At 33.5% G+C, this 18774-nt stretch overlaps 1 protein-coding gene across 7 annotated transcripts in view; it reads right to left on the bottom strand.

Annotated features, from left to right (window-relative positions):
• Positions 1-18774, bottom strand: part of PNPLA4 (patatin like domain 4, phospholipase and triacylglycerol lipase) — a 61924-nt gene that overhangs the window by 11785 nt on the left and 31365 nt on the right. Inside the window, exon 7 of one of the 7 annotated variants that reach the window (XM_074300195.1) lies at positions 15632-17274. The exons of the other annotated variants lie outside the window; for them this stretch is intronic. Within the exon in view, the coding sequence (XP_074156296.1) occupies positions 17239-17274 (36 nt within the window). The 3' untranslated portion in view covers positions 15632-17238. Of the gene's footprint in view, positions 1-15631; positions 17275-18774 lie in introns of those variants that run through there. 7 annotated transcript variants of the gene reach the window in all.

The raw sequence follows: 18774 nt of genomic DNA, 5'->3' as shown, positions 1-18774 counted from the left end.
GCTGTTGCATTTTGTTAGTGATATATAAAAATGCCGAGGATTTATGTGGATTTATTTTGTATCCTGCCACTTTGCTGAAATTTTGAATTATTTCTAGTAGCTTTTTAGCAGAGTCTTTGGGGTAGCATCTAAATTCTTAAAAGAGAAATTAAGAGAGCTGCAAGAGGAAATAGATAGCAAAACTATAATAGCGGGAGATCTCAACCTTGCACTATCAGAATTAGATAAATCAAACCACAAAATAAATAAGAAAGAAGTCAAAGAGGTAAATAGAATACTAGAAAAGTTTGATATGATAGATCTTTGGCGAAAGCTAAATGGAGACAGAAAGGAATATACTTTCTTCTCAGCAGTTCATGGAACCTATACAAAAATTGATCATATACTAGGGCATAAAAACCTCAAAATCAAATGCAGTAAGGCAGAAATAGTAAATGCATCCTTTTCAGACCATAATGCAATCAAAATAACATTTAATAAAAAGCCAGGGGAAAATAGACCAAAAAATAATTGGAAACTAAATAATCTTATACTAAAGAATGATTGGGTAAAACAGCAAATCATAGACACAATTAATAACTTCACCCAAGAAAATGACAATAATGAGACATCATACCAAAATGTGTGGGATACAGCCAAAGCAGTAATTAGGGGAAGTTTTATATCTCTACAGGCCTACTTGCATAAAATAGAGAAAGAGAGGGCCAACGAATTGGGTTTACAACTAAAATTGCTAGAAAAGGAACAAATTAAAAACCCCCAGACAAACACAAAACTTGAAATTCAAAAAATAAAAGGTGAGATTAATAAAATTGAAAGTAAAAAAACTATTGAATTAATTAATAAAACTAAGAGTTGGTTTTATGAAAAAACCAACAAAATAGACAAACCCTTAGTAAACCTGATTAAAAAAAGGAAAGAGAAAAAGCAAATTGATAGTCTTGAAAATGAAAAGGGTGAACTCACCACTAATGAAGAGGAAATTAGAACAATAGTTAGGAGCTACTTTGCTCAACTTTATGCCGATAAATTTGATAACTTAAATGAAATGGAAGAATACCTTCAAAAATATAGCTTGCCCAGATTAACAGAGGAAGAAGTAAGTAGTCTAAATAGTCCCATCTCAGAAAAAGAAATAGACCAAGCTATTAACCAACTTCCTAAGAAAAAGTCCCCAGGACCAGATGGATTTACAGGTGAATTCTACCAAACATTTAAAGAACAACTAACTCCAATGCTATGTAAACTATTTGAAAAAATAGGGATTGAAGGAGTCCTACCAAATTCCTTCTATGACACAGACATGGTACTGATACTTAAACCAGGTAGATCAAAAACTGAGAAAGAAAACTATAGACCAATTTCCTTAATGAATATTGATGCTAAAATCTTAAATAAGATATTAGCAAATAGACTTCAGAAAATCATCCCCAGGATAATACACTATGACCAAGTGGGATTTATACCAGGAATGCAGGGCTGGTTTAATATTAGGAAAACTATTAGTATAATTGACCATATTAATAATCAAATTAATAAAAACCATATGATCATCTCAATAGATGCAGAAAAGGCATTTGATAAAATCCAACATCCATTCCTACTAAAAACGCTTGAGAGTATAGGAATAAATGGACTATTCCTTAAAATAATAAGGAGCATATATTTAAAACCTTCAGTAAACATCATATGTAATGGTGATAAACTAGAACCTTTCCCTGTTAGATCAGGAGTGAAACAAGGTTGCCCACTATCACCATTACTATTCAATATAGTACTAGAAACTCTAGCCTTGGCAATAAGAGCCGAGAAAGAGATCCAAGGAATTAGAGTAGGAAATGAAGAAATCAAATTGTCACTTTTCGCAGATGACATGATGGCATACTTAGAGAACCCCAAAGACTCTGCTAAAAAACTATTAGAAATAATTCAGAATTTTAGCAAAGTCGCAGGATACAAAATAAATCCACATAAATCCTCAGGATTTTTATACATTACCAACACAATCCAACAGCAAGAGATACAAAGAGAAATTCCATTCAAAATAACAGTCGATAGTATCAAATATTTGGGAATATATCTACCAAAGGAGAGTCAGGAATTATATGAGCAAAATTACAAAACACTTGCCACAAAAATAAAGTCAGATTTAAATAATTGGAAAGACATTCAATGTTCTTGGATAGGCCGAGCGAATATAATAAAGATGACAATACTCCCCAAACTAATCTATTTATTTAGTGCTATACCAATCAGACTCCCAAGAAACTATTTTAATGACCTAGAAAAAATAACAACAAAATTCATATGGAAGAATAAAAGGTCGAGAATTGCAAGGGAACTAATGAAAAAAAAGTCAGAGGAAGGTGGTCTAAGTGTACCTGATTTAAAGCTATATTATAAAGCAACAGTCACCAAAACCATTTGGTATTGGCTAAGAAATAGACTAGTTGATCAGTGGCATAGGTTAGGTTCACAGGACAAGATAGTGAATAAAAATAGCAATCTAATCTTTGACAAACCCAAAGATCCCAAATTTTGGGATAAGAATTCATTATTTGACAAAAACTGCTGGGAAAACTGGAAATTAGTATGGCAGAAACTAGGCATGGACCCACATTTAACACCACATACTAAGATTAGATCAAAATGGGTCCAAGATTTAGGCATAAAGAACGAAATCATAAATAAATTGGAGGAACATGGGATGGTTTACCTCTCAGACTTGTGGAGGAGGAAGGAGTTTGTGTCCAAGGGAGAACTAGAGACCATTATTGATCACAAAATAGAACATTTTGATTACACCAAATTAAAAAGTTTCTGCACAAACAAAACTAATGCAAACAAGATTAGAAGGGAAGTAACAAATTGGGAAAAAATTTTTACAGTTAAAGGTTCTGATAAAGGCCTCATCTCCAAAATATACAGAGAATTGACTTTAATCTATAAGAAATCAAGCCATTCTCCAATTGATAAATGGTCAAAGGATATGAACAGACAATTTTCAGATGATGAAATTAAAACTATTTCCACTCATATGAAAGAGTGTTCCAAATCACTATTGATCAGAGAAATGCAAATTAAGACAACTCTGAGGTATCATTACACACCTGTCAGATTGGCTAAGATGACAGGAACAAATAACGATGAATGTTGGAGGGGCTGTGGGAAAACTGGGACACTGATGCATTGTTGGTGGAGTTGTGAAAGAATCCAACCATTCTGGAGAGCAATCTGGAATTATGCCCAAAAAGTTATCAAAATGTGCATACCCTTTGACCCAGCCATACTACTACTGGGCTTATACCCCAAGGAACTACTAGAGAAGGGAAAGGGTCCTGTATGTGCCAAAATGTTTGTGGCAGCCCTTTTCATAGTGGCTAGAAGCTGGAAGATGAATGGATGTCCATCAATTGGAGAATGGTTGGGTAAACTATGGTATATGAATGTTATGGAATATTATTGTTCTATAAGAAATGACCAACAGGAGAAATATAGAGAGGCTTGGAGAGACTTACATCAACTGATGCTGAGTGAAACGAGCAGAAACAGAAGATCATTATACACTTCAACAATGATACTGTACGAGGATGTATGCTGATGGAAGTGGATTTCTTCAACATAGAGAAGAGCTAATCCAATTCCAATTGATTAATGATGGAAAGAACCAGCTACATCCAGAAAAGGAACAATGGGAAATGAATGTAAACTGTTATTTTTACCTTCTGAATCCAATTCTTCCTGTGCAACAAAAAATTCGGTTCTACACACATATATTGTATCTAAATTATACTGTAATATATTTAACATATATAAGACTGCTTGCCATCTGGGGGAGGGGTTTGGGGGAGGAAGGGAAAAAATTTGAATAGAAGTAAGTGCAAGGGATAATGTTGTAAAAAATTACCCATGCATATGTACTGTCAAAAAATGTTATAATTATAAAATAAAATAAAAATAAATTTAAAAAAAAAAAAAATAAATTAAAAAAAAAAAATTTCAATAAATGCTATTTCCCCCCCAGAAAAAAAAAAAAAAAAAAATGTCCCCTTATTATCGCTTTAGCTGCATCCCACACATTTTGGTATAACGTCTCATTATTGTCATTTTCTTGGGTGAAATTATTATGTCTATGATTTGTTGTTTCACCCAATCATTCTTTAGGATGAGATTATTTAGTTTCCAATTTTTTTTGTCTATTTTCCCCTGGCTTTTTATTGAATGTAATTTTCATTGCATTGTGATCTGAAAAGGATGCATTTACTATTTCTGCCTTTCTGCATTTGAATTTGAGGTTTTTATGTTCTAATGTATGGTCAAATTTTTTTATAGGTTCCATGAACTGCTGAGAAAAAAGTGTACTCCTTTCTGTCTCCATTTAGTTTTCTCCAAAGATCTATCATACTTAACTTTTCTAGTATTTTATTTACCTCTTTGACTTCTTTCTTATTTATTTTGTGGTTTGATTTATCTAATTCTGAGAGTGCAAGGTTGAAATCTCCTACTATTATAGTTTTGTTGTCTATTTCTTCTTATAGCTCTCTTAATTACTCTTTTAAACATTTAGATATTACACCACTTGGTGCATATATGTGTAATAGTGATATTGCTTCATTATCTATGCTACCCTTTAGCAAGAAAAAAATTTTCTTCCTTATCTCTTTTAATTAGATCAATTTTTGCTTTTTACCCCACTCACATTTATGGTTAAAATGACTAATTCTGTATTTCTTGCCATCATATTAACCCCTGCTTATGCTTTTCTCCTTTCCTTCCCCCTTATCCCCTTTCCCAGTATTAAACTTGTGAGCACCACTTGCCTTTCACAGCACTCCCTTTTTAGGATCCCTCCCTCTACCTTAGAGTTCCTCTCCTTTTCTTACCCCTTTTCCTTACAATTTCTGTATTCACTTCTGCTTAGCTTACTCCTTCCCTTTTTACTTTTCCCCTCCCACTTTTCAATGAGGTGAGAGAAGATTCTCTGTAAATCAAATATGTCTAATATTTTTCTCTTTAAGCCAATTCTGATGAGAGTCAGATACATAGTGTTCATCACCCTCCTTTCTTTTCCTCAGATATAATAGGTTTCCTTTGCCTCTTCATGAGATGTAGTACCCCCATTTTACCCTTTTTCTGGTACAATTTCCTTTCCGTCTCTGTTTTTTTTTTTTTTTAATATTATAACTGTAAAACCAGATTACTTACACATGTGTTCTTTATGAATATTCATAACAGAAATAGAGTTCCAAATATTTCTTTTTACCTTTTTAGATTTCTCTTGAGTCCTATATTTGGAGATCAAACTTTTTGTTTAGTTCTGTTTTTTTTTTTTTTTTTTCCATCAGAAATAGATGAAATTCACCTATTTCATTGAATGTCCATCTTCTTCCCTGGGAAAAAAATGAATGCTCATTTTGGCTGGGTAAGTTATTCTTGGCTATATCAAGTTATTTAGCCTTTCAGAATGTCAGATTTCAGGCCCTTCGGTCATTTAATGGAGACGCTGCTAAATGCTGAGTAATCCTTATTGTGACTCCTCTATATTTGAATTGTTTTTTTTTTTGTTTTGTTTTGTTTTGTTTTCCTAGTTGCTTAATACAAGCAACATTTTTATCTTGGTCTGATAGTTCTGGAATTTAGACACAATATTTCTTGTAGTTTTGATTTTGGGGACTTTCAATATCTGTTTTACCCTCTGTTTCTATAACATCTGGGCAGTTCTCTTTGATGATTTCCTGGAAAATAGTGTCCACACTTTTTTTTTTATCATAATTTTTAGGAAGTCCAATAATTCTCTGATTATCTCTCCTGTCTAGTTAGTTTCAGGTCTGTTGTTTCCCAAGTAGGTATTTAACATTTTTCTCCATTGTTTCTTTTTTTTTTTTTTTTTTTTTTTCTTTTTTTGGTTTTGCTTGACTGATTCTTGGTATCTCCTCGAGTCATTCATTTCCATTGGTTCAATTCTGATTTTTAATGAATTATTTTCTTCACTTACTTTTTAAATTTCTTTTGTAATTGTCCAATTGAGTGTTTAAGTGAGTTTTGTTCTATGGAATTTTTTTTTTCATTTCGCCAATTTTATTTTTTAGAGAGCTATTTTTTTTTCCAATTCACTAATTCTGTTTTTCAGGGATTTTATTTCTTTATCTACTCTATCTTTAAATGACTATCCATACTCTCTTGCCAAGCTTCCCTTTCCTTTCCCCATTTTTATTCTAGCTCTCTTGTAAGAACCTTTTTAATTTCTTCTATGAGAGCATTGTGTGGTAGGGACCAGATATGATCCCCCCTTTGGGGATTCATCTAGGGACACTCTGTTTTTAGTCTCTTCAGGGTTTGAAGTCTGCTCTCTATCTGTATATAAACTATCTATAGTTAGAGCAAGTTTTAATTTTTTGCTCATTTTGACAAAAAAGAATAAAGGAAAACAAACAAAAAAAGCAATTGCAGTCTGTTTTTTCAGCAGTGTGGTGTCACCATGCTCCCTCTACAGACTTCAGGAAGTAGCAGTGAAGCAGAAATGGAACAGCAATGACTGTGCTGCCTGCACAGTGGCCACTCCCAGAGACTCTGACAGCATGCTCAGTCACACTGCATGTTGGGTGAGTGTGGTCAGGTCCAGAGAGACTCCAGTGTTTCAGGATTGAGGTCTTTACCCCCTGTATTTATAACTTCTCTGCTGATCTACTGGCTTTCTGCCAGGCAAAAAAGTTCACACTAGGTAAAGTTCTCCCTACAAGTTTTTCTACCACTGCAACTACACCCTGCCCCCTCCAGTCTGCTCAATGTGAGCTGCCTTCTGTGCTCTCACTGCCTGTCTTCAGTCTGCATCTGGTCTAACCGTCCCTGCCCACAAGTAAAAACAGACCTTTTCTAGTGAATTTTGAGGACATTTTCTGTTGGTAATGTGTTCATGGGTTTTTTCAGTCAAGTCCTAATTCCAAGATCATATCATTAAAAAAAAAGTATTCTGAGGGCAAGAAGGAGAGCCTAGATAGATGCATGTGTCCTCTCTGCCATCTTAGCCGGCAAATATATCTCATCTTGAAGGACCAGAATTAAGCTTTGGTTTTTCTGTCTGTTGGTTTTTGTGGGAAGAAAAAGACTGGCAGTGAATTTGATTAAGGCTGAAGCTTCAAATCACTAAATTGATTTGTGATTTAAATCATAGAATACATATTTTAAAGATGAATCAGACTCAAGACTATGTACCATTTTATGAATGAGGAAACTAACAAGGTAAGATGCCATTTTCCTAAGTATAAGTTTAACCATGTTATTCTCCTACTCAAACTATAATGGTTCTCAATTACCTCTAGAATCAAATATTAAGTCTTCCAATTGCCAATGAAAGTCTTTCACAACCTACATCTATTCTACCTTTTAAATATTATTATACATTACTACCTTTCATATGTATCACAGTTTAACTAAACTGGTTTTATTGTTCTTTAAACATAATACTTCATTTTCTATTTGTGTAACATTGGATTTGCTGTTACCAATTTCTGGAATGTATATTCTAATCACTTCGGACTCAGTTTTCTTCAAGGCTCAGCTCAAGTACCACTTCTGAATAAAGCCAATTATAATTCCTCCAGATCTTAGTGCCGTCTTCACTAAAATCACCTTATATCCATTGTCTATGGATGTGTTGTATATGTGTAACATATTTATGCGTAGGCATAGGTATACAGAGGTACAGTGTAACTCTATATACCATGTAACATGTATGCCTACATTTCACAAGAATGTACACACCCATCTTATATTCCCAATTCCCTGTTTTCAAGAACATAGCAAGGGAAGATATACACCTATATACCTACATAAACACACATATGTGAATATAAAAGAAATGTTTATCTCTGTCTCTGTAAATTGAATACTTATAAATTAACATAATTTAACATGTTTATTGGTCATTCAATAAATGTATGTTATATGGTATATGTATGTATGTTATATGGTGTGTGTGTGTAGTATAAAATAAGGTCAGAATTTAACATGTAAATTTTTGTAACTTTTGAAATGACCTCTGAGTATACAGACTAAAAATACATGAAAATATGGCAAAAGCAAGCCCCACAAGATATGGCCCAACCTTGTTATCTTTTAGATTTGCTCACTAGAAAAGCTTACTAGCTTACCAATGACATTCTACCTGCCAAGAAAAAGGCTCTGAAATCATCACATTTCATATTCAATTTGGAATTTGTAAATATTGACATTAAAAAGTGCCTTTCATTAGGAAAAAGAAAGGTTTTATTTCATACCTTTAAATAATATGATATTTAACTTACTCAACTTAATGAAAAGATGGGCAATTATACTCATTAAATAGAAAAGCATTTAATTAATTAGAAACTAATATGTGAAGGTACCTTTCTCCTAAGACTTGGTGATATTTGTAGGTATTACTCTGACTTACATATTATTACAATATGTTACCATATGATTGAGGGAAATATACAATTAATATATTTTAGTAAATTAAATGACAATGCTTGTAGACAGCCTGTGATAAAATAATCTTTGGTAGTCCAATGGAATGAACAGAGTATATCCAACATAATTAATTATAGAGACTTATAAAATTGCTGGGTATAATAATTTCTAAATTTTAAAATTAAATTTAAGAGCATTTAAAAACTCATCATGTATAGTATCTATTATATTCATAGTTTAAAACTTTTTGCTAATTGTTATCTACAAGAAGATTAACAATAGCATAAAACTATTATTTATTTCCACTTAAAACATTCCATAGCTTCACAGACCTTTGTGCATCTACTTTTCTAAAACTTAACTATGCAATATCATTCCATTAACCTCCTTTAGAATTTTTAAACATTTAGCAATGTTTTATATCTACCAAAATGTGTAGGTGTCAAAATAAAAGAATACCATATTTCACTTGATTAGCAGCACTGTAGGTCATCAATGAATATCAATATTTTTGTATTTTTTTCTAGAAGTATTAACACAACAAAAACATTCTATAGTAAATCAGACTGATCATGAATAGAATGTTAGTACTAAGAAGATGGACAACTTTGTTCCAGAAAAGGGGTTTTTCAGGGCCACAAAAAGTTTTTCAAGAAGCATTTAATAAAGAAAAAGAAATCCCTAATTATCTTATATGTCATTTTGGTGTATTTATCTATTTTGCTGAAATTCTTGATATATCATATGATTAAAGAAAAGTTTAGCTCAAAAAAATGTCCTAAAGTGAGATTTGTTTAATATATAATGTGACTTATTATCTAAATATATCCAATAAGCACTAACTATATTATGAAGCTTTATTACTAACAATTCACAATTTGTAGCATTTTCAGGTTTACAACATGCTTTCCTCAAAAATGGCCAATGAAGCAGATTCTATAATTCATTAATATCCACAAATTTCATATTAAAAAAAATGAATAGACTTACCAAAAAAAAAAATCACAGAAATGATGAGAAGGGGGCAGCTAGGTGGTACAGTGGATAGAGCACCAGCCCTGAATTCAGGAGGACCCAAGTTCAAATCTGGTCTCAGACACTTAACACTTCCTAGCTGTGTGACCCTGGGCAAGTCACTTAATCCCAGCCCGGGGGGGGGAGGGGGGAATGATGAGAAGTCTGATTTTAGAACAATATGGAAAGCCTTGAATGAAATAATATTGAGTGAAATGTGCAAAACCTCAATAATGTTATATACAGTAACAGTAATGTTATTGGAAGTAATATTATTCAAACTATGAATGACTAAGCTATTCTGAGTAATATGAATATTCAAAAAATATGAAAGACATATAAAAGAAAATGCTATCCACCTCCAGAGAAAGAACTGATGATATATGGATGTATGGCTCCACACATATATCTCTATCAAATGTTGGCCTTCTCTAATGTGGGGTTGAGAGGAAAGTGGGAGGCAAATTGGAACTCAAAAATGTAACTAATTTAAAATAAACATATCTATCTCTCTCTCTCTATATATATATACACATATATGTATACACATATACATGCACACAGATGCATATTTTCACATGTATACAGTCTTGCTATCACCTCTAAGATTAAATACAAAATATTTTGTTATTCAAAGTCCTTCATAAGTTTCCAGCCTTCTTACATCTTATTCTCTACTATATACTCTGGAAACATGATTCAATGATATTCATGATTTCAAAAAAAGATTCATTGGTTACTTCTCTACTGAGTGTATATGCTAATAACTCTAAATATAATACTTAATGTTTGTGCCTCCCGAGACTTTCCAAACATTGAGTAATGGTATTTGGACTACCACAATGTATTTAATTCATTTCATGGTGATTTTATGAAGGAAGTATTTTGTTAATTGTAAAGCACATATAAATATGAAATGGTATAACATTTCAGTTTTTTCTGTTATTTGTTAAGTAGTATCTTCACAATTTGTGGGCATCTGGGTGGTATAGTGAATGATGGCATGGAATCAGGAAGATTCTGAGTTAAAATCCAGGTACAGACACTTACTTGCTGTCTAAACCTGGACAAATCACTTACTTTAACCTGTCTGTCTCAGTTTTCTCATCTGTAAAATGAGCTGGAGAAAGAATGACAAATGATTTCAACATCTTTGCTGAAAAAATCCCACAAGGGGTCACAAAGAGTCAAACACAATTGAAAAAATTACTAAACAAAAATCCTCACAATTCACCTATAAATTTTTGTCTCAAAATTAATTGCCAATTTATATTTTAGTTAAAAATATACTTTGTTTAATTAAAAGTGTTTATTATAAAATCATATATACAATTGTCAATACTATAAAGTTTGTACACCAGTGTTTTATCACAGCCTTTTGAAGTTGTTCTAGCAACACCTCTTTGGCTTTGAAATGCTATCAAGAAGTAGATGGATAGCAAGTATGATGATCGGCTTTTCTTGTTCACGTATGGCTTCTGGGCTTTTCTAATTCCATGTCTTTGAGATAAAAATCTTACAGATATTATCAAAAGATTTCTCTTCTATACTCCCTGTCCCTCTTCATTTAAATAAAATGTGTCATGAAATAGACAGTTAACAGAATTATTAGTCAAAGGCAGTGCAGTAAAAACCCCAGATGGGCTTTAATAACTAGCTTGTGAGGGAAAGTGATAGGATAATCATTTCTAGGATAAAATAAGATGTGTAGACCCTATCTCTACTGCCAGAGTTCTACATATCCAGTGACATATAATGTCATGTGATATGAAGTTAACATTGACTTTTTGAAGATCTGATAAAGTCAGAGTTCAACAAGTCATCAAGGAGCAGCCTAGATAAGTCTGGATAAGCTCATAACCAGAAAGTCAGCAACCAATTTATAAATTTGTTTGGCCATAGCAATTCATAAAACCTTTTAAGATAAAAAGGGTAACAATTTGTATTAAAAGAGAATATGTGAATCTAGATAAAATCATAGAGCTTTTGAAATATTAAGGAAATTGTAATATGAGAGGCAGCATGGTAGAGTGAAGTCAAGAAATACCTGAGTTCAAATCCTCACTGACACTATGTAATTATGGACTAATTATATAACCTCTTTCAATCTCTTTCTTCATTTATCAGTGAAAATGATAATTACAATTCTTATTTCATGGAGTTAAGAATAAGAATCACAAGAAATAATATTATGTAAAGCACTTTGCAAACCTCAGAATAACATGTAATGGTATCATGATGATCATAGAAATACTATTGATGACAACATATTTTAAAATACATATTATAGATGACTTCAGTCTGGAAATTTGAGAATATCATATCAGGGAGATTAACCAAGGGGTAATAAATAGACCACCAAACTCTTTACTATTATCTTCTATTGAGTTCTTGGCCCCATTATAATATTGCCAATTGTGCTCTACCAAGTTTTAGTTTGATTCGCCACCTTCACTCCTATAAACCTCCTTGGAAAATAAAAAATCATACAACCATTCTAATTGAGTCCACTACTTATTTACATTACACAACCCTGAGTCCTCAAAACTTTTAGGTAATCTTTCTACCTCTCCCTTATCAACTCATTACTCACTTACTATAGCAATTGTTCCAAACTTTTTCATCCCTTCATAAATCTTCATGGGTGCCTCCTCTCCCACTCTTTCAACCAACAACTTTGTATTACATTATATATATAGTTGGGATCTTTGCCATGGGCGGCCTTTCTCCTTTTCTTTTCTTTTTTTTTTTTTTGTCCTATTCTTTATAAAGATAACATGAGGAAGAGATCTTGGTCCATGCTATCTGCTCCAACAGACTGCCCTCTCTTGCCATTCCTACTGTCTTACTTAACTTCAGTTTCTCTATCTCCTGGCTTCTTCCTTATTTCTTGCAAACATGCCCATGCCTCTACTCCTCTCTTCCTTCCCCATCTTCCCTAGATTCTTTCAGTCCTGTTATTTTTTATGCCTTTTTTGTCCTTTATGGTTAAAATCCTTAAAAGGGCCTTCTCCAATAAGTGCCTATGCTTTTATCCCTCTCATTCTTTTTAACCTCCTATAATTCAATTTCCAACCTCAACATTCCATTGAAAGGGATCTATCCAAAGAAAAGAATGATCACTTAATTACTAAATCTAATGACCTATTCTCAGATCACTCTCTCCTTCTTGATATTCTTTTCTCTCTAGGTTTTTAAGATATTACTCTCTTCTGGTTCTCCTACCTATTTAACCACTCAGTTTCTCAGTTTCCTTTGCTAGATCTTTAACTAGGCCATGTGTTTTAACCATAGACATTCCAGAGGGCTGTCCTGGGCCATCTCACTGGATGGTTTCATCAGCTGTCATGGATTAAAATATTATCTCTATGCTGATAATTTTCAAATCTACTTATCCAGCCCTAATCTCTTACTGATCTCTAATCTCACCTTTCCAACTGCCTTTCAGACTTTTTTGAACTGGATATCCTGTAGACATCTTAAACTCAACATTGAAAATTATTATTATTATTATCATTTCCCTTAGGCTGGGGTTAAGTGACTTGCCCAGGGTCACACAGCTAGAAAGTGTTAAGTGTCTGAGTCCTCCTGAATTCAGGGCTGGTGCTCTATCCACTGCGCTACCTAGCTGCCCCCAACATTGAAAATTGAACTCATCTTTTTTCTCCAAAACACCCTACCCATTTCCATTGGCCAAATTTTCCTATTACTGTGAAGGGTAGCACCATTCACCAGGCTAGCAACTTAAAGGCCATCCTCACCTACTGTCTCTCACTTCCTCATCTCCTACATATCTAATCTGTTTCAAAGTCTGTCCATTTCACCTCTGAAACATCTCTCAAATATTCCCCCTTTATGTTTTGATGTGGCTACCACCTGGAAACAGATCCTTATCACTTCCCACTTAGACTACTGCAACAGGCTGCTGCAAGTTTATCTGCTTTCCTCATGTCTCTCAGTACTCCAATCTACATTTCATTCAGCCATCAAAATGATTTTTCTAAAGCACAAGTCTGATCATGTCACCCTCTCCATTCCACACTCAATAAACTTCAATGGCTCCTTATCACACCACCATGATCAAATTCAAAATCTTCTAGACTTCAGTCTTTCATAACATAGCTCCCCATTCCCACCTTTTCAGTCTTTACCCTTTATTCCCTGCCATGTACTTTTTGATCCAAATAATACTGGCCTCCTTTCCAACTCATGATTTACATATTTCACCCCTTGGCTCCTGATTGTTTTTTCTGGCTAGCCTCCTTTCCTAGAATGCTCTCTCTTCCCTTACCTCTGCCTCCTGGTTTCATTCAAGTCTCAAATAAAACCCCATGTTTTACAGGTACCCTTTTAAAAGTCCTTTTAATTCATGTCTCTCTTCAACAATAAGATGATTCAAACCAGTTCCAATTGTTCAGTGATGAAGAGAGCCATCTGCACCCAGAGAAATGACTGAGGGAACTGAGTGTGGTTCACATTATAGCATTTTCACTTTTTGATGTTGTTTGCTTGCATTTTATTTTGCTTCTTTTTTTTTCTGGTGTGGTATGATAATTGTATAAATATATATACATATATTGGATTTAACATATATTGCTACCATGTTTAACATATATTGGGCTACTTGCCATCAGGCGTGGGGGAAAGGGAGGCAAATTGGAACACAGGGTTTTGCAAGGGCTAATGTTGAAGAACTGAGGGGGAAGGAAGAGGGAGGGAGGGGAAAAAGGGATAGAAAGGGGGAGAAGGAGAGAGAGGAGAGGGAAAAGGGGAGGAAGGGAGGGAGAAGAGAGAGGGGAGGGAAGGGAAAGAAGGGGAGAAGGGAAGAAAGGGAGGGAGGGGGAGAGATGGTGGGAAGGGAGAGAGCTCCCAGCATAATATGGTACTAAATGCTTACTGAGTAAGAGACTGATGTGCTGTTAGACCAGATGATTTTAGGAGTGAAATAAATGATTCTAAATGTAGATAGTATTGTAATTTGGGGATTCCAATGAAATTATTAAAAAGTCTCAAAGTTTTTGAACATAGTGTCATCAACCTTAAGAAAAATTAGAATAGATATCTGCTTATATATCATGATTTGTAATCAACCCAAAAGCTCCTTCACTATAAATGACTCTTTCACAAGCTTTGCTCCAGTGCTGGAAAACTTAATAGGAGAGATAAATTTCTTTAGGTTCAACTCCTTGTTTCTAGAAGAACTCTGTTAAAACTGAAATATAGGGCTAAAAGATATGAAGTTACTTGAATAAAGATACTTTGTCATATTTCAGGGTGACAGCTAAACAAGAAGTTACATGGGGAAAAAGCAGGGAAGTTCTGACAAATGGCAGAAATTGAAGCAGGGATAATTTTGTCTGAAGAGAAGCCTGAGATAAGACTTGATCAGTCTGGGGCACTAAATGCCAAAGAGAAGGAAAAAGTATAATACAAGGGAAGGCTCCAGAGATAAACTTTACCAACTTCATGGTTTTATTTGGAGACAGGTGTTACAGGAACCAGCTAGTGTCTGCTGGGGATCTAATTCTGACTAGCAGAATAGATGCCTTCATGTGAGAAGATGTAATGATACAAGGAGACTGAAAGGCAGTTACATTCTCTGACCTCTCACTTCTTCCCTCTTGCCTCCAATTTTATTTCATTCCCAATCCACAAGCAACATGTCAATAAAGGATGATTTGCAATTCCTTTAGGGTAATGTTATGATTCACAGATATGGGAGCTTTGGGATTATTGACCTGCCTCTTCACACTTAGGCATGGTCCTTAACAGTTAGGCCATATGGGAAAAAAAGTGGGAAAGAAAAATGGGAGAAAAATGATTCTCCATGCTATGAATTCTGTACGGATTTCATTAGTTAAATTAATAAATTAGTATCCTTACTATTTTATTTTTGGAGATTTAAGGAAATGACAGGTAGTACATCATTAAGCCTTGAATAAAAAATAAATATTAGTTGTTTTTTCTGGTAATTCTAAAACAAACTAATATATGAATTAGTGAGGTCACGAGTTTGAAAAAGAGATAAAAATGCAAAATTATAGGCTTCCTAAACAATTTGCATCTAGAATTTAGAAAAAAAGATAACATTATTAGATTACTCATTTTTATATACCTTTTAGAACATATGTATTTACCTAAGATAATGAGCAAAAAAAAAAAAATCACAGTATTTAATAGCAGTTCTAACTAGTTCTGGGCTATAACTGGAATATCTGAAATCTCCTAGAAAAGCTAGACTTCTCACTGAAGGATTTAGGATAAGAAGAGAGTTGGGTAGAAGTAAGGATTTAGGATCTGTAATTCATTGTTAATAATCCTGGCAGTCAAAAGTAAGAAAACAGTTATCTGAAAGCTCTTATATAGTTAGAGGGGAAAAATAATCAGGTTATTATGCACTACTTATATGAAAAATATCTAAACAAAACCAAACCTTTAGTTTCCCCTGACTAGACACACTAAAAAGTTCTTTTACTGTTGGTGGAATAGAGACAGAAGTCAATGCATTGATGGTATTTCTAAGCAGAAGCTAATTAGGTTAAGATCTTAGATACCTGCAGTAAGAGAGTAATAATCAAATAGCAATCTGAAGTAGAAGAATATAAGTAAAAAATATAATATAGAATCAGCATCCTGGAGTTAATTGAAGTTCTATGAAGTCAAATATCTTAGGGAAATAAAGTACAACTTCTGAGAGATAAAGTCAAATTTTAAAATACAATAAAATGCAGGAATAACCACTTGGCAAGAGATTACAAAGACCAGCAATTGCTAGAGACGGGGAATCAAATACAAAAGAAAGAAAATTCCTACTTTCAAGAAACTTACATCCTATTTGTGATGTTATATGCATATGTAGATATGTCAGATATGTATAAAACAAATATAAAGTTATGTAGGAAGGTACTTATCACTGGGAGAAAAAGGCATTAGAGATTCCAAGAGCTTAATTGAGTCATTTTCAAGTATGCAGCAGAGTCATCACAAAGATACTAAGAGGAGACAAAACATTGTACAGGGAGAACAGCAAGTGGGTTAGTTTAACTGGAACAGAGTGCAGTGTTTGGAGAAGATAATATGTAAAGCTGGAATGATAGGCTTTATCCAGGTTTATGAAGGGCTTTAAATGCTTGTATAACTTTAAGGAGACATTATATGATTTGGGGTTTTAGGAAAATTACTTTGGGAGCTGTGTGAAAAGATGGACCACAGTAAGAAAAAATCCAAGACAGAAAGATTAATTAAGAGGACTGTGCATTGTCCAGGAGAGAAGACATATAAACCTTAATCAGGATGGTTGAGTGTGGAGAAAAGGGAATGAATGATATGTTGAGGAGGTAGAAATGCTATGAATTAGCAAGTGATTACCTCTATAAAGGGGTAAGGGAAACTACTAGGCTTTAAACCTGGCTGACTGGAGAACTGGGAAATTGGGAAGAATAGGCAGTTAGGAACATGTAGAATGATAGCTTGAAAAAGCAGTCAAGAGAAGTTTTTGTGTTTATTTTTAAAGAATGAAAGAAATTTTAGGATATTTGTAGGAAGCAGAGGAGAAGCCAATAGAAGAGAAGTTAAAAATGAGGAAGAATATGATTCAAACGGTAAATTCATGGAATAGATGGGGGATGGGGGATGTGATACAGAACACAAGGAGATGGGTAGGGATTTCTAAAGAGAAGAGTCATCTTACCAGCCAAAGTTGAAGTACAGGAAATAACAAGGAATGATGTTGGAGTGATTTGAAGTGTGGAACTGCAGAGAATCAACTGACTGGTCTCAATTTTTTCTATGAAGTATGAGGCATAAGGTATTCTGTTAAAAGGGTATAAAGAGAATGCTATTATAAGGCTCAAGGAGAGAAGGTTTAGAATAGATGCTGAGGGCAAGTTGATTCAGCTAAAGAAGAGTAAAAGTCTGGCATGCATAAGTGAAGTCTTGATTAAGATGGGATAATATAAATTTGTAGTGGGTCCAGTCCTCAGAATTGTTATCATTTAAATTTTTTTTTTTCAATTGTGTTCTGTAATGCAAGATCAGGAGTCAAGAAAGTAGAATGTGGGAATTTTGACTTTGGAAAGGGTTGAGCAAATAATTATAATGTATTATAATAGGTACTCTTTGACTTTGGGCTCCCAATATATGAAGTAAATAATCGCAATTAGTTTGTTATTATAGATACATACTTTATATTGTGACTGAGACAAATGTAAGAAAAATAATAAAATATTAATATTACATATAATCCAAATTGCTTTAGATACAATAAATACTGTTACTTTGGATTTTACCAGAGTAAAGCTTTCAATTATTCTTAATATAACTGGGACAAGTTAATAACTTAGACTTTTATCTGTAACCAGGCTATTTACTCTGGGCCATCTATAAAAATAGGCAAAATGTTTGCCTAAAAAAATAGGCAGAAATTTGTACCAGGGATATAACATACATGGTGCGACAGTCTGACTTAAAGCAAACTGGATTATATTTCACCAATTAGCTGGACCACTGTTAGAAAAAAAAGCAAGGATATGAAGATGACAAAAATAAGAAGAGTTCTTTGGCAAGTGTTTCCTGAAAAGTCACCCACTCTAGGGACCAGAAATAACTGACAAAAGAAGAGTAACAATACTGTATAATATGCAACTTAGCAGTCTTAAGTATTTTTACACATTCAACTGGAACTATAGATGAATGTTCTCCTGTTGCAATCTATTCTTAATTTTATCTCCTTGTTTTTCATTATTGAGCTTTATTGTTTCCTTTCCCCAAATTTCAGATATTTCCTACTCCTCCCTTATAAATATTTTTTCTATTTTTGCCTCTTTCTTTGCTTAGCCCAAATAATCATTAGAAGAAATAGAAAAGAAGATAAAAGTAGAAATTATACAATCTAAGTGAACTTCATTCATTACTAAAGTTTGGCTTTTGTGTAATATTAGTACTAAAGTGAAATGTAAGAAATAATAAACAGATTAAAGGTAATTTCTTAAAAATGTAATTTCTTGCTTACTGATTAACTTTTTAGTTCAATTCAACCAAAGAAACCATGAAGGACTATCTATATGATATAATATAAGTAATATATAATTCTCTAAAAAAACTTTTTTCAGATGAAAAGTTACACAAAGTTGTCAGTCTCACTCTCTCTTCCACTGTCATCAAAGTCCAAGGCAAGACAAAAGTTAGGATTGGCAATGGCCTGGAATATAGTGAATGACCTTGGAGTCTTTAATGTCTGACCAAGTTTAAAGCACTTCACAGTGCCTGCTTTCAGATGTCTTCATGGCCACTGGAATAAAGAAGTCCCTTCTA

This window comes from Sminthopsis crassicaudata, chromosome 3 (genome assembly GCF_048593235.1).
Source record: "Sminthopsis crassicaudata isolate SCR6 chromosome 3, ASM4859323v1, whole genome shotgun sequence".
In the NCBI taxonomy this organism is placed as follows: Eukaryota; Metazoa; Chordata; class Mammalia; order Dasyuromorphia; family Dasyuridae; genus Sminthopsis; species Sminthopsis crassicaudata.
This window is presented reverse-complemented; position numbering and strand designations above follow the sequence as displayed.